The sequence below is a fragment of the Pristiophorus japonicus genome, chromosome 7, assembly GCF_044704955.1.
Source record: "Pristiophorus japonicus isolate sPriJap1 chromosome 7, sPriJap1.hap1, whole genome shotgun sequence".
Taxonomy (NCBI): Eukaryota; Metazoa; Chordata; class Chondrichthyes; family Pristiophoridae; genus Pristiophorus; species Pristiophorus japonicus.
Genome location: NC_091983.1, coordinates 13,016,466 through 13,031,882, shown reverse-complemented (window position 1 = coordinate 13,031,882; position 15,417 = coordinate 13,016,466). Strand labels below are relative to the sequence as shown.

At 43.2% G+C, this 15,417-nt stretch overlaps 1 protein-coding gene across 4 annotated transcripts in view; it reads left to right on the top strand.

The window, feature by feature from the left end:
- gnpat (glyceronephosphate O-acyltransferase) overlaps positions 1–1,941 on the top strand; it is a 49,002-nt gene extending 47,061 nt beyond the window's left edge. For all 4 annotated transcript variants that reach the window (XM_070884832.1, XM_070884829.1, XM_070884831.1 and 1 more), the window contains one exon: positions 161–1,941. In XM_070884832.1, coding sequence (XP_070740933.1) covers positions 161–204 — 44 coding nt within the window. In that variant the 3' untranslated portion in view covers positions 205–1,941. The remainder of the gene's footprint in view (positions 1–160) is intronic.
- The last annotated feature ends 13,476 nt before the right edge of the window (positions 1,942–15,417 follow it).

The window sequence follows — 15,417 nt, the reverse complement described above, 5'->3', positions numbered from 1 at the left end:
TCACCCACTTCTCATTACGCTTCAATCCATGACATTTTTTGTGTTTTTTTAAAAAAAAAAAAGAATTGTGCTCATGCGGGCATGCTGGGCCGGCCAGCCTCCTGTGCTATATGATTCTATGGTTATTTAGAATGCCTTCTAACTGTGATTTCATTTGCAGCGCCCGAGCTTCCAGTAAAAAGTGCAACTGTGGCCAAGCTTTGAGCACAGCTTACCTCGCTGCCTGGCAGATCCTGAGGCAGCTGGGTCTCTATTCCGCTGATGATGAGTGGAATTTGTTTGTCTTGTTTTGTGAATCGGTGGAACGGGGTAGCAAGCCAGTTGGAAGGAAAGCGCCGTGGGAAATGGGTGCAGTGAGCTAGTGGCCAGTTTGGGAGCCCGGGGTCAGGAAAAGTTGGTCTGCCGTGAACGGGAACGGTAAATCCCCATGACGACGGACCCTTCGTGCTCTCGCTTCGAATTGCCTTCACCTGTGGTGTCTTTATCTCTCTTTTTTGTTTTTATTTGTAAATAAGTTATGCAAGTGCAGGTATTGTTACATGTAAACATTAATGCACCCATACTACTACTGAAATGTGTTACCTGGCAGCAGCGCTCGCAGTTCAAAGTGCAACAAAGCCTATATGGAAGAGTTTATGGCTCAGTGTTCAATGTCTGTCTCACGGGGCGTTGCTGTGTGTAAATCTGGGGGACGGTGGAGACATCGCCAAGATGCGTTCATGGGCCAGAATGTTCCTGTTGTCAGCACTTCCTGAAAAGAGCCGAAGTAAAACAATAAGACCTACTCTCAACCGAAAAATTCCACAACACGGTCGCCTCGAAACCACAAAGTGGGTTTTCATCCATCTTGAACCCTTAAAAGGGTCCATGCAGCAGATGCCGGAGTCTTCTCGTCAATGACAATGTTGTTAAAAAGGCCACTTAAAATTGGAACGTGGAATCATAAATTCCTTATAACCTTTGTACTTGGTGTTTGAGGCCATGCAGCAACAGAAGCTTCTGTGAATGCAGAAACATCCAAGACAACCCCATTTAATCTAATCCAGAGTGCAGCAGTGGGTGGGAGTTGCCGATGCAGCAAGTACACCCCTACTCTTGGGACCCTGTCTATAATCAAATGGAAGTCTTGGATTCTTCTTTGTGTGGCAAATGCCAGTCTGGGTGCAAAGGATTTTACTGTCGGTCACAGCCTCATTACATTCAAGAAGACTCGAAGAGAGCCAGCAGAAATGTCCCGAATCCTGCACTCTACAGCTTGTTGATGAAAGTTACTGAACTGACTGAAACTGAGCGTCTGTTTATGCTGTGAGAGTCACAGTGTCGTCAGAACATAATGAAAACATTTAGCTTTGCATGTGCCCAATTCTGCAGACGCCTTGCCCATAAAATGGTGACTGCACTTCCAAAAAAAAAGCCATTTAATGGAAGTGGAACATCTTGCGATGTCCTGAGGATGTGATGAGGCACGAGATATGGGAATCTATAAAATCACTCCAGAAATAGGGTATTGTCACTCCAGAGGTTTTTTTGAGGGTGGGGAGTGGTGGTTTGTGTTTTCACCCAGGCAATTGGATCACTCCTGACATGGGGTCATGTGATCACTCCAGACAATTGGATCACTCCTGACATGGGGTCATGTGATCACTCCAGACAATTGGATCACTCCTGAAACAGGGTCATGTGATCACTCCAGACATGGGGTGGTCACGTGGTCACCCCAGCAATTGGGTTGTTCCAGAAATGGGGTGATGGTCACGATAGTTTTTGCAGTCAGCATTAAGATTATTTTTTACATGTAATGGAACCAAACCGTTTCAGTGGCAAAAAAGCCTGCTTTACGGAAACCAGTTTGTTAAAGGAGCATTTAAAATATGTTTGGATGTGTAACATCCCTTAATAAACTAACCACGCTAATCAAATTAAAGGCCTGCATTTTATTTATATTGTGGTCACCCCGTAGTTTTTCTTTCCCTTTCCAGTTCTGTGGCTCGATTTATTTGTGTTACACCTGAATTTCGGTGGAATTTTAAATGCTTCAGCTCATGTGTAACGCCAATTCATAGTTTTGAGAAACAGCAGAACTGTTCTAACCGGGGTTAATGGTGTGACTTCACCTGACTGGAGAACAAGCAGGTCCGTGGTCTCGTTGCTTGATTTTTGTCATTATATGTGCACTTTGAATAGAAAGTACGCTCTGCTATCCTTCCCTTTTAAGTAAAAGAAATTTCAGGAAGTGTGGCATATTTAGTCTTTTTTTATTATATAAGGTCCAAATGCAACTACTTAAAAATGTTGTACTGTTCAAGATAAGCCGATAATACTGGAGATTGCAGCACTTTGTAACCAGTGTCCACATCAAGCCCTTCCAGGTCAGTTAGCGTGTGGGTTAGATGCAAAGAAGGCTTCTCTACCCCAGCAATATGCCGAAACTTCAACTCCAGTACATAAGAACATAAGAATTAGGAACAGGAGTAGGCCATCTAGCCCCTCGAGCCTGCTCCGCCATTCAATAAGATCATGGCTGATCTGGTCGTGGACTCAGCTCCACTTACCCACCCGCTCCCCGTAACCCTTAATTCCCTTATTGGTTAAAAATCTATCTATCTTTGACTTGAAAACATTCAATGAGCTAGCCTCAACTGCTTCCTTGGGCAGAGAATTCCACAGATTCACAACCCTCTGGGAGAAGAAATTCTTTCTCAACTCGGTTTTAAATTGGCTCCTCCGTATTTTGAGGCTGTGCCCCCTAGTTCTAGTCTCCCCCACCACTGGAAACAACCTCTCGGCCTCTATCTTGTCTATCCCTTTCATGATTTTAAATGTTTCTGTAAGATCACCCCTCATCCTTCTGAACTCCAACGAGTAAAGACCCAGTCTACTCAATCTATCATCATAAGGTAACCCCCTCATTTCTGGAATCAGCCTAGTGAATCGTCTCTGTACCCCCTCCAAAGCTAGTATATCCTTCATTAAGCAAGGTGACCAAAACTGCAAGCAGTACCATGTGACATTTCCATTTCCTGTACCAACCGCACTCCTTACTGAAGATAGTAACTAAATATCCCCCCCACTCACCCAACACAAGTTTTTTTTTCTATACAAGGAATGCACCAGCAGAGTCAAACAGCACGTGGGGAGGTGAACTTACAAGAACCCATCAAAGTGATTTCTCCAAACCCATCTTCCCGTTAAAACTGCAATGCTCAATCTTGATGCTGTGCCTACATTTTTTCACCCCAACTGAAGTCTACAGCATTGGAAGGTGAAACTTAACACAAACACGAAAGGCTAAAGGGGATTCATATTTCTGCACCTTTGTATTAAAATTATATGCTTTAAAAAAACATTTTGGTAAATGTCAGATGACACAAGGGGCCTACTTTGACTCAGTAGAAGTTGCATCATACCAGGTTACGTCTAACACTCATAAGAACATAAGAATTAGGAGCAGGAGTAGGCCCTTCGAGCCTGCTCCGCCATTCAGTAAGATCATGGCTGATCTTCTACCTCAACTCCACTTTCCTGCACTGTCCCCATATCCCTTGATTCCCTTAATATCTCAAAATCTATCAATCTCTGTCTTGAGCCTCCACAGCCCTCTGGGGTAGAGAATTCCAAAGATTCACAACCCTCTGATTGATTAAGTCTCTCCTCATCTCAGTCCTAAATGGCAGACCACTTATTCTGAGACTGTGACCCCTGGTTTTCGACTCTCCAGCCAGGGGAAACATCCTCCCTGCCTCTACCCTGTCCAGCTCTAAGAATTTTGTATGTTTCAATGAGATCACCTATCATTCTTCTAAACTCTAGCGAATATAGGCCTGGTCTACTCAATCTCTCCTCATAGGACAATTCTCCCATCCCAGGGATAAGTCTGGTGAACCTTTTTTGCACTCTATGGCAAGTATATCCTTCCTTAGATAAGGAGATCAAACCTGTACACACTACTCCAGGTGCGGTCTCACCAGGGCCCTGAACAATTGCAATAAGATGTCTTTAGTCTTGTACTCAAATCCTCTTGTAATAAAGGCCAACATACCATTTACTTTCTTAATTGCTTGCTGTACCTGCATGTTAACTTTCAGTGGTTTGTGTACAAGGTCACCCAGGTCCCTCTGAACACCAACATTTCTCAATCTCTCACCATTTATTTTTTAAAAACTCTGCTTTTCTCTTTTTCCTACCAAATTGGATAATTTCATATTTCTCCATATTATATTCCATTTGCCAAGTTCTTGCCCATTCATTTAGCCTGGCTCCTTGAAGCCTTTTTGCATCCTCCTCACAACTTCAATTCCCACCTAACTTTGTATCTTCAAGAAACTTGGATATATTACATTTGGTCCCCTCATCCAAATCATTGATATAGATTGTGAATAGCTGGGGCCCAAGCACCGATCCTTGCGGCACCCCACTAGTTACAGCCTGCCATCCCGAAAATGACCCGTTTATTCCTACTCTCTGTTTTCTGTCCATTAACCAATCCTTAGTCCATGATAGTATATTACCCCAATCCCATGAGCCCTAATTTTGTTCAATAATCTCTTGTGTGGCACTTATCAAATGCCTTCTGAAAATCCAAATACACCACATCCACTGGTTCCCCCTGATCTATTCTGCTAGTTGCAACCTCAAAAAACAGATTTGTCAAACATGATTTCCCTTTCATAAATCCATCTGTGTTGACTCTGCCCATTCCTATTATTATTTTCTAAGTGCCCTGTTACCACGTCCTTATTAATAGATTTTAGCATTTTCCTTACTACTGATGTCAGACTAACTGGTCTATAGTTAGCTGTTTTCTCTCTCCCTCCATTCTTAAATAGCGGGGTTACATTAGCTACCTTCCAATCTGCGGGAAATGTTCTAAAATCTATGGAATTTTGGAAGATGACAACCAATGCATCTACTATCTCTATAGCCACCTCTTTCAAAACGCTAGGATGTAGGCCATCAGGTCCAGGGGATTTATCGGCTTTCAGTCCCATTAATTTCTCCAGTACTATTTTTTTTTACTAATACTAATTTCTTTCAGCTCCTCGTTTGAATGGTGGAGATTAAGAAATGAGTTGCTAGATCGAGGTATTTAAAATGATGACTGGATGAGACCGCGTAGATCGAATCTCATAGAATAGTACAGCCCATCGAGCCTGTGCCGGCTCTTTCAAAGAGCAATCCAGTTAGTCCCACTCTTCTCTTTCCCCACAGCCCTGCAATTTTTTTCTCCAAATATTTATCCAATTCCCTTAAAAGCTACTATTGAATTTTTCCACTACCCTTTCAGCCAGTGCATTCCAAATCCTAACTGTTCCCTGCGTAAATAAGTTTTCCCACATGTCACCTCTGGTTCTTTTGCCAAACATCTTAAATCTGTGCCCTCTGCTGTTTGACCCTTCAGCCATTGGAAATATTTTCTCTCAATTTACTTTATCTAAACACTTCATGATTTTGAACACCTCTATCAAATCTCCTCTTAGTCCTCTCTGCTCTAAGGAGAACAACACCAGCTTCTCCAGTCTATCCACGTAACTGTAATTCCTGATCCCTGGAACTATTCTTGTGCCCTCTCCAAAGCCTTCGCGACCTTCCTGAGGTGGTGCCCAGAATTGGACACATTACTCAACAGACTCCAGTGATTCAGGGGTCTAGAACAAGGCGGCAGATATAAAACGAGGTTTAGGACAGAAAGCAGGGGGAACTTTTTTACACTGAGGGTTGTGGCATGTACTACAAGAGTTAGTGATTGAAGTGGAGACACCATGTTAGTATTTACAAATGGATTGGATATGTGGTTGAATGAAGGGGCGGGGGGGGGATAGAGGAATTGGGTTGATATATGAGATTACGATACTGCTCCTGTGTAGGATAAACCCAACGCAGACTTGTTGGGCCAAATGGCCTGTTTCGTGTGATAATTTTGAAGTCAATGCAAGGCATTACAACACACACATTATCTTGCAACTTCCTTTTTGGATCTAATTGCAGATCACAAAGTGAGGCGCTCACAAACTGGGAGCAAAACCCCCATTTTAAAAGATACAAGTATTTTAAGAGCTGTGCAAGGAGGTTATGTGGAGACACATCGTAAACGTTTCATGTGGGTCCTTACCTGATGCAAGCAATACGCTTTACAAATTGCATTAAATTATGGCATGTTGGAGACTCGTGTCTACTGTACAAACCATGTACTTATGCACATTGAACTATTTAACTTTTTTAATAAACTGCCCTTTTAATAAACTCTGTTGACCTCATTGTGAGTGGTGGTAGTTTAGCGTAAGGCCCATGCTTTCGTATGCCTCAGTAAATATGTCGACTATATCCTGGAGTTCAGCCTTTATGTGCGCAGACGTAGGCGTCGTCCGCGTACTGTAGCTCGACGACAGAGGTTGGGGTGGCCTTGGACCTGGCCTGGAGATGGCGAAGGTTACCACTGGTTCTGTAGTTTAGTTCCACTCCAGCGGAGAGCTTGTCGACTGAGGTGGAGCATGGCAGCGAGGAAGATTGAGAAGAGGGTTGGGGCGATGACGCAGCCCTGTTTGACCCCAGTCCGGACGTGAATTGGGTCTATAATGGATCCGTTGGTAAGGAGGCAAACGCTCTACTCGGAACTCCTTCACAGCAAATGAGCCAAAGGTGGGCAGCGGAAACGTTATCAGGACACCCTCAAAGCCTCCCTGATAAAGTGCAACATCCCCCACTGGCACCTAGGAGACCCTGGCCAAAGACCACCCTAAGTGGAGGAAGTGCATCCGGGAGGGTGTGCTGAGCACCTCGAGTCTCGTTGAAGAGAGCGTGCAGAAGTCAAGCGCAGGCAGCAGAAAGAGCGTGCGGCAAACCTGTCCCACCCACCCCTTCCCTTAACGATTATCTGTCCCACCTGTGACAGAGACTGTCGTTCTCGTATTGGACTGTTCAGCCATCTAAGGACTCAGGTTAAGAATGGAAGCAAGTCTTCCTTGACTCCGAGGGACTGCCTATGATGATGATGGTGGCAGTTGTCAAAGTACAAGATTAGAAGACTTAACTTACATCTTAATTCACTTCAGTTTAAATAACCCAGAATAAGTTAAACTGTATCACAGCACTAGATGACAAATGGAGAATCAAGGTTAAAAAATTAGAATGCTTCTCTTTATTTACTGCGCCCCCTTTCCTGAGAAGCCTGGGGGTGCAAGAAGTGGGGCTCGGTTATATGGAGGTGAAGTATAAAACTTAGCCATAGATAAACAGAACTTGGGGATGATCGGGGACGGGCGGGGTGGAAGAAAGGAATAACTGAGGTGAAGAAAAGCAAAAGGATTAAGACTCAAAAAATCTCCCTCTCATCAGCCTTGAATATATTCAGAGACTCAGCATCCACAGCCCTCTGGGGCAGAGAATTCCAAAGATTCACAATCCTCTGAGTGAAGAAATTCCTCCTCACCTCTGTCTTAAATGGCCTTCCCCTTATCCTGAGACTGTGCTAGACACTCCAGCCAGGGGAAATAACCTCTCAGCATCTACCCTGTTAATCTCCCTCAGAATCTTACATGTTTCAATGAGATCACCTCTCATTCTTCGAAACTCCAGAGATTATAGGCCCATTCTACACAATCTCTCATCATAAGACAGCCCCCTCATCCCAGGAATCAATCTAGTGAACCTCCGTTTTACTGCCTCCAAGGCAAGTATATCCTTCCTTAGATAAGGAGACCCAAACTGTGCACAGTACTCCCGGTGTGGTCTCACCAAGGCCCTGTACAATTGTAGCAAGACTTCCTTACTCTTATACTCTAGCCCCCTTGCACTAAAGGATAACATGCCATTTGCCTTCCTTGTGGCTTGCTGTACCTGCGTGCTAGCTTTCTGTGTTTCTTGCTCAAGGACACCCAAATCTCTCTAAACACTAACATTTAAAAGTTTCTCACCATTTAAAAAATATTCTGTTTTTCTATTCTTCCTACCAAAGTGAACAACCTCACATTTCCCCACATTATACTCCATCTGCCACCTTACTGCCCACTCACTAAGTCTATCTATGTCCCTTTGCAGACACTTTGTGTTCTCCTCATAGCTTACTGTCCCACCTAGCTTTGTATCGTCATCAAACTTGGATACATTACACTCGGTCCCTTTATCTAGGTCATTAATATAGATTGTAAATAGCTGAGGCCCCAGCATTGAACCTTGCGGCACCCCATTAGTTATAGCCTGCCAATGTGAAAAAGGCCCATTTATCCCTACTCTGTTTTCTGTCTGTTAACCAAGCCTCTATCCATGCTAATACATTACTTCCAATCCCATGAGCCCTTATCTTGTGTCATAATCTTTTATGTGGCATCTTATTGACTGCCTTTTGGAAATTCATATATACTATATCCACTGGTTCCCCTTTATCTACCCTGCTAGTTACATCCTCAAAAACCTCTAATAAATTTGTCAAAACACGATTTCCCTTTCATAAAACCATTTTGACTCTGCCTAATCATGTTATAATTATCTAAGTGCCCTGATACCACTTCCTTAACAACAGATTTCAGTATTTTCCTGATGACTGCTGACAGGCTAACTGGCCTGTAGTTCCCTGTTTTCTCTCTCCCTCCTTTCTTGAATAGCGGGGTTACATTTGCTAACTTCCAATCCGCTGGGACTGTTCTAGAATCTAGGGAATTTTGAAAGATCTAAACCAATGCATCCACTATCTCTGCAGCCATCTCTTTTAGAACTCTAGGCTGTAGGCCATCTGGTCCAGGGGATTTGTCGGTTTTTAGTCCCATTAGTTTCTCTAGTACATTTTTTCTACTTATATTAATTATATTAAGTTCCTCACCCTCATTAGACCCTTGCTTCCATCATTTTAGGTATGTTTTTTGCATCTTCTACTGTGAAGACAAATAAAAAATATTTAACGTTTCTGCCATTTCCTTATGCCCCATAATTTCTCCTGTCTTAACCTCTAAGGGGCCAACGTTTATTTTTGCTACTCTCTTCCTTTTCACATACTTGTAGAAGCTCTTACAATCTGTGTTTATATTTTTTGCTAGTTTTCTCTCAGTCTATTTTTTCCCTTTTTTTGGTCATCCTTTGCTGATTTCTGAAACTCTCCCAACCCTCAGGCTTACTATTATTCTTTGCAACATTATAAGCTTGTTCTTTCAATCTAATGCTATCCTTAACTTCTTTAGTTAGCCAGGGATGGATCACTTTCCTGTGGAGTTTTTGTTTCTCAATGGAATGTATTTTTTTTGAGAATTATGAAATATTTCTTTAAATGCTAGCCACTGCTTATCTATTGCCATATCTTTTAATCTATTTTTTCAATCTACCTTAGCCAACTCACCCTTCATACATTGGCTTTATTTCAATTTAAGACTCTAGTTTTGGACTTAGGCAAGTCGCTCTCAAACATAATGTGAAATTCAATCATATGATCACTCTGCCCCAGAGGATCCTTTACTATGAGATTACTAATTAACCCTGTCTCATTACACAATGCAAGATCTAAAATAGCCTGTTCCTGGATTGGTTCTATGATTCGAGGAAGCTGTCTCGAATGCATTCCATGAACTCATCCACCTGACTACCTTTGCCAATTTGATTTGTCCAGTCTATATGAAGATTAAAGTCCCCCACGATTATTACATTACCTTTGTTACAAGCTCTTACTATTTCTTGATTAATATTCTGTCCAACGGTATAGCTACTGTTAGGGGGCCTATATACTACTCCTGCCAGTGTTTTCTGACCCTTGTTATTCCTTATCACCACCCATACTGATTCTACTTCTTGATCTTCCGAGCCAAGATCCTTTCTATCAACTGTCTTTATGTCAGTCATCCTTTATTATTAGGGCTACCCCCCCACCCCACCACCACCCCACACTCCCCTGCCCGTCTTCCTTTACCATTCAGCCTGTCTTTTCAAAACATCATCAAATATCCCTGGAACATTTAGTTCCCAATCTTGGTCACCTTGCAAACAGGCTGACTACTCGGTAAAAGAGCAGAATTTAGTTAAGTGTTTACAAAGGCAGACTTTGACCAAAATCAGAAGGCATGCTGGGAAGCTTGACCAAGTTCAAAAGATATGCATATTATTGTAGCTTCACTCTGCTCTGAGAGACTTGCTGTACTTTCAAAGAGGTAAGCAGACAATACCATGGTTAGAGATGATAGCTGTCTGGCCTGACCTCAGAAACTGGAAAATTAGCAAGCTGTTTTGCAGCAGCAAAAAGATATACAAACAACCATTTTATAGTGATTTCTCGGAGACAGAAGCAGTTTCCATGGGTCAAAAACCAGGAGGATTTGATCAACCTTGCTTCTAAGTTGGATTACTGGATAAGGTTGTAAGCATCTTTATCCAGAACTTAAAGAAAGGTAACTTTGATGGTATGAGACGTGAATTGGCTAGGATAGATTGGCGAATGATACTTAAAGGGTTGACGGTGGATAGGCAATGGCAGACATTTAAAAATCACATGGATGAACTTCAACAATTGTACATCCCTGTCTGGCGTAAAAATAAAATGTGGAAGGTGGCTCAACCGTGGCTAACAAGGGAAATTAGGGATAGTGTTAAATCCAAGGAAGAGGCATATAAATTTGCCAGAAAAAGCAGCAAACCTGAGGACTGGGAGAAATTTAGAATTCAGCAGAGGAGGACTAAGGGTTTAATTAGGAGGGGGAAAATAGAATATGAAAATAAGCTTGCAGGGAACATAAAAACTGACTGCAAAATCTTCTATAGATATGTGAAGAGAAAAAGATTAGTGAAGACAAACGTAGGTCCCTTGCAGTCAGAATCAGGTGAATTTATAATGGGGAACAAAGAAATGGCAGACCAATTGAACAGATACTTTGGTTCTGTCTTCACTAAGGAAGGCACAAATAACCTTCCGGAAATACTAGGGGACCGAAGGTCTAGCGAGAAGGAGGAACTGAAGGAAATCCTTATTAGTCAGGAAATTGTGTTAGGGAAATTGATGGAACTGAAGGCCGATAAATCCCCGGGGCCTGATAGTCTGCATCCCAGAGTACTTAAGGAAGTGGCCCTAGAAATAATGGATGCATTGGTGATCATTTTCCAACATTCTATAGACTCTGGATCAGTTCCTATGGATTGGAGGGTAGCTAATGTAACTCCATTTTTTAAAAAAGGAGGGAGAGATAAAACAGGGAATTATAGACCGGTTAGCCTGACATTGGTGGTGGGAAAAATGTTGGAAAGCAGTGACAGGATCGGTCCAAGTCAGCATGGATTTATGAAAGGGAAATCATGCTTGACAAATCTAGAATCTTTTGAAGATGTAACTGGTAGAGTGGACAAGGGAGAACCAGTGGATGTGGTGTATTTGGACTTTCAAAAGGCTTTTGATAAGGTCCCACACAAGAGATTAGTGTGCAAAATTAAAGCACATGGTATTGGGGGTAATGTATTGATGTGGATGGAGAACTGGTTGGCAGATAGGAAGCAAAGAGTAGGAATAAACGGGTCCTTTTCAGAATGGCAGGCACTGACTAGTGGGGTGCCGCAAGGTTCAGTGCTGGGACTCCAGCTATTTACAATATACATTAATGATTTAGACGAAGGAATTGAATGTAATATCTCCAAGTTTGCAGATGACACTAAGCTGAGTGGCAGTGTGAGCTGAGAGAAGGATGCTAAGAGGCTGCAGGATGATTTGGACAGGTTCGGTGAATGGGCAAATACATGGCAGATGCAGTATAATGTAGATAAATGTGAGGTTATCCACTTTGGTGGCAAAAACAGGAAGGCAGAATATTATCTGATTGGTGACAGATTAGGAAAAGGGGAGGTACAACAAGACCTGGGTATCATGGTACATCAGTCATTGAAAGTTGGCATGCAGGTACAGCAGGTGGTGAAGACAGCAAATGGCATGTTGGCCTTCATAGCGAGAGGATTTGAGTATAGAAGCAGGGAGGTCTTACTGCAGTTGTACAGGTGAGGCAACACCGTGAATATTGTGTACAGTTTTGGTCTCCTAATCTGAGGAAGGACATTCTTGCTATTGAGGGAGTGCAGCGAAGGCTCACCAGACTGATTCCCGGGATGGCAGGACTGACATCTGAAACATAAACATAGAAAATAGGTGCAGGAGTATGCCATTCGGCCCTTCAAGCCTGCACCACCATTCAATGAGTTCATGGCTGAACATGCAACTTCAGTACCCCATTCCTGCTTTCTCGCCATACCCCTTGATCCCCCTAGTAATAAGGGCTACATCTAACTCCTTTTTGAATATATTTAGTGAATTGGCCTCAACAACTTTCTGTGGTAGAGAATTCCACAGGTTCACCACTCTCTGGGTGAAGAAGTTTCTCCTCATCTCGGTCCTAAATGGCTTACCCCTTATCCTTAGACTGTGACCCCTGGTTCTGGACTTCCCCAACATTGGGAACATTCTTCCTGCATCTAACCTGTCTAAACCCGTCATAATTTTAAACATTTCTATGAGATCCCCTCTCATTCTTCTGAACTCCAGTCAATACAAGCCCTGTTGATCCAGTCTTTCTTGATATGTCAGTCCCGCCATCCCGGGAATCAGTCTGGTGAACCTTCGCTGCACTCCCTCAAGTTAGGAGACCAAAACTGTACACAATACTCCATGTGTGGCCTCACCAAGACCCTGTACAACTGTAGTAACACCTCCCTGCCCCTGTACTCAAATCCCCTCGCTATGAAGGCCAACATGCCATTTGCCTTCTTAACCGCCTGCTGTACCTGCATGCCAACCTTCAATGACTGATGTACCATGACACCCAGGTCTTGCTGCACCTCCCCTTTTCCTAATCTGTCACCATTCAGATAATAGTCTGTCTGTCTGTTTTTACCACCAAAGTGGATAACCTCATATTTATCCACATTATACTTCATCTGCCATGCATTTGCCCACTCACCTAACCTATCCAAGTCACTCTGCAGCCTCATAGCATCCTCCTCGCAGCTCACGCTGCCACCCAACTTAGTGTCATCTGCAAATTTGGAGATACTACATTTAATCCCCTCGTCTAAATCATTAATGTAGTGTAAACAGCTGGGGCCCCAGCACTGAACCTTGCGGTACCCCACTAGTCACTGCCTGCCATTCTGAAAAGTACCCATTTACTCCTACTCCTTGCTTCCTGTCTGCCAACCAGTTCTCAATCCACGTCAGCACACTACCCCCAATCCCATGTGCTTTAACTTTGCACATTAATCTCTTGTCGAAAGCCTTCTGAAAGTCCAAATACAACACATCAACTGGTTCTCCCTTGTCCACTCTACTGGAAACATCCTCAAAAAATTCCAGAAGATTTGTCAAGCATGATTTCCCTTTCACAAATCCATGCTGACTTGGACCTATCATGTCACCTCTTTCCAAATGCGCTGCTATGACATCCTTAATAATTGATTCCATCATTTTACCCACTACCGATGTCAGGCTGACCGGTCTATAATTCCGTTTTCTCTCTCCCTCCTTTTTTAAAAAGTGGGGTTACATTGGCTACCCTCCACTCCATAGGAACTGATCCAGAGTCTATGGAATGTTGGAAAATGACTGTCAATGCATCCACTATTTCCAAGGCTAGCTCCTTAAGTACTCTGAAGACTGGATCGACTAGGCTTATATTCACTGTAATTTCGAAGAATGAGAGGGGATCTCATAGAAACATATAAAATTCTGACGGGATTGGACAGGTTAGATGCGGGAAAAATGTTCCTGATGTTGGGGAAGTCCAGAACCAGGAGTCATAGTCTCAGAGTAAGGGGTAAGCCATTTAGAACAGAGATCAGGAGAAACTTCTTCACTCAGAGAATTGTGAACTGTGGAATTCTCTACCACAGAAAGTTGTTGAGGCCAGTTCGTTGGATATATTCAAAAGGGAGCTTAGATGTGGCCCTTACGGCTAAAGGGATCAAGGGGTATGGAGAGAAAGCAGGAATGGGGTACTAAGGTGCATCAGCCATGATCATATTGAATGGTGGTGCAGGCTCGAAGGGCCTACTCCTGCAACTATTTTCTATGTTTCTATCTGTAAAACGGTTGTCAATAAATTTAATTATTTAGGAAAGTATCTCAGTCTCTGTTGATTCTCAACTCACATACCCTAAAGAAACACAAGGAACAGGAGGAGGCCAATCAGCCTCGCGAGCCTTCTCTGCCATTCAGTTAGATCATGGCTGACCTGTACCTCAACTCCATTTACCCAATGTAGCTCCATATCCCTCGATGCACTTACCCAACAAAAATCTAGCAATCTCAGTCTTGAAAGCTCCAATTGGCTCCCAGCATCCAAAAACATTTGGGTGAAGAGCATTCCAAATTCTACTACACTGTGCATGAAAAAGTGTTTCCTGATTTTCCCCCCCACCCCCGGAAAGCCTAATTCTAAGATGGTGGATGAAGGAAGCCCAGAATTCACTGTCTACTTAAGACTTCCAGAAAGATTTTGACCAAGACATTGAGATGGATGGCAGGACACAGGCAGAAAGTAGTGATAGGTAGATTTGGATCTGTTTGGAGATGGTCATCAGTGGTGTGCTGCAGCGATCAGTGTTGGGACCGTTGCTCTGTACTATTTTTTATTAATGATCTAGATGTACGTGTTGTAGGCACAACCTGCAAGTTTGCAGATGATATCAAGATCTGTGCGGGTGGTTAAGACTAGAAGATGCTTGACGGCTTCAGGCAGATCTTAATGCATTGGGAGATTGGGGCTTGTGACTGGCAAATGATGTATAATGTGGAAAAGTAGTGTTCTGCATATGGTCAGGGCAAATACTGAACATGCATACACCCGTCAGCGAAAAGCATTAAAGGTGGAAAAAAAACAATGACTTGTATTTATATAGCACCTTTAACGTAGTAAAATGTCCCAATGATGAGATAAACAATTTGACACAGCCATATAAGGAGAAATTAGGGCAGGTGACCAAAAGTTTGTATGTTTTAAGGAGCGTCTTGAAGGAGGAAAAAGAGGTAGAGACGCGGAGAGGATCAGGCAGGGAATTCCAGAGCTTAGAACCTAGGCAACAGAAGGCACGGCCACCGATGGTTGAGTGATTATATTCAGGGATGCTCAAGAGGGCAGAATTAGAGGGGTGCAGACATCTCAAGGGGTTGTGGGACTGAAGGAGATGACAAAGATAGGGAGAGGCGAGGCCATGGAGGGATTTGAAAACAAGGATGAGAATTGTGAAATGGGTGTTGCTTAATAGGGAGCCAATTTAGGTCAGCCAGCACAAGGGTGATAGGTGAGTGTGACTTGGTGCGAGTTAGGACATGGGCAGCCGAGTTTTGGATCACCTCTAGTTTACATAGGGTAGAATGTGGTAGGCCAGCCAGGAGTGCATTGGAATAGTCAAGAGCCAACAAAGTTACCGATGGGGGCTTCTGCAGCAGATGAGCTGAGGCAAGGGCGGAGAAGG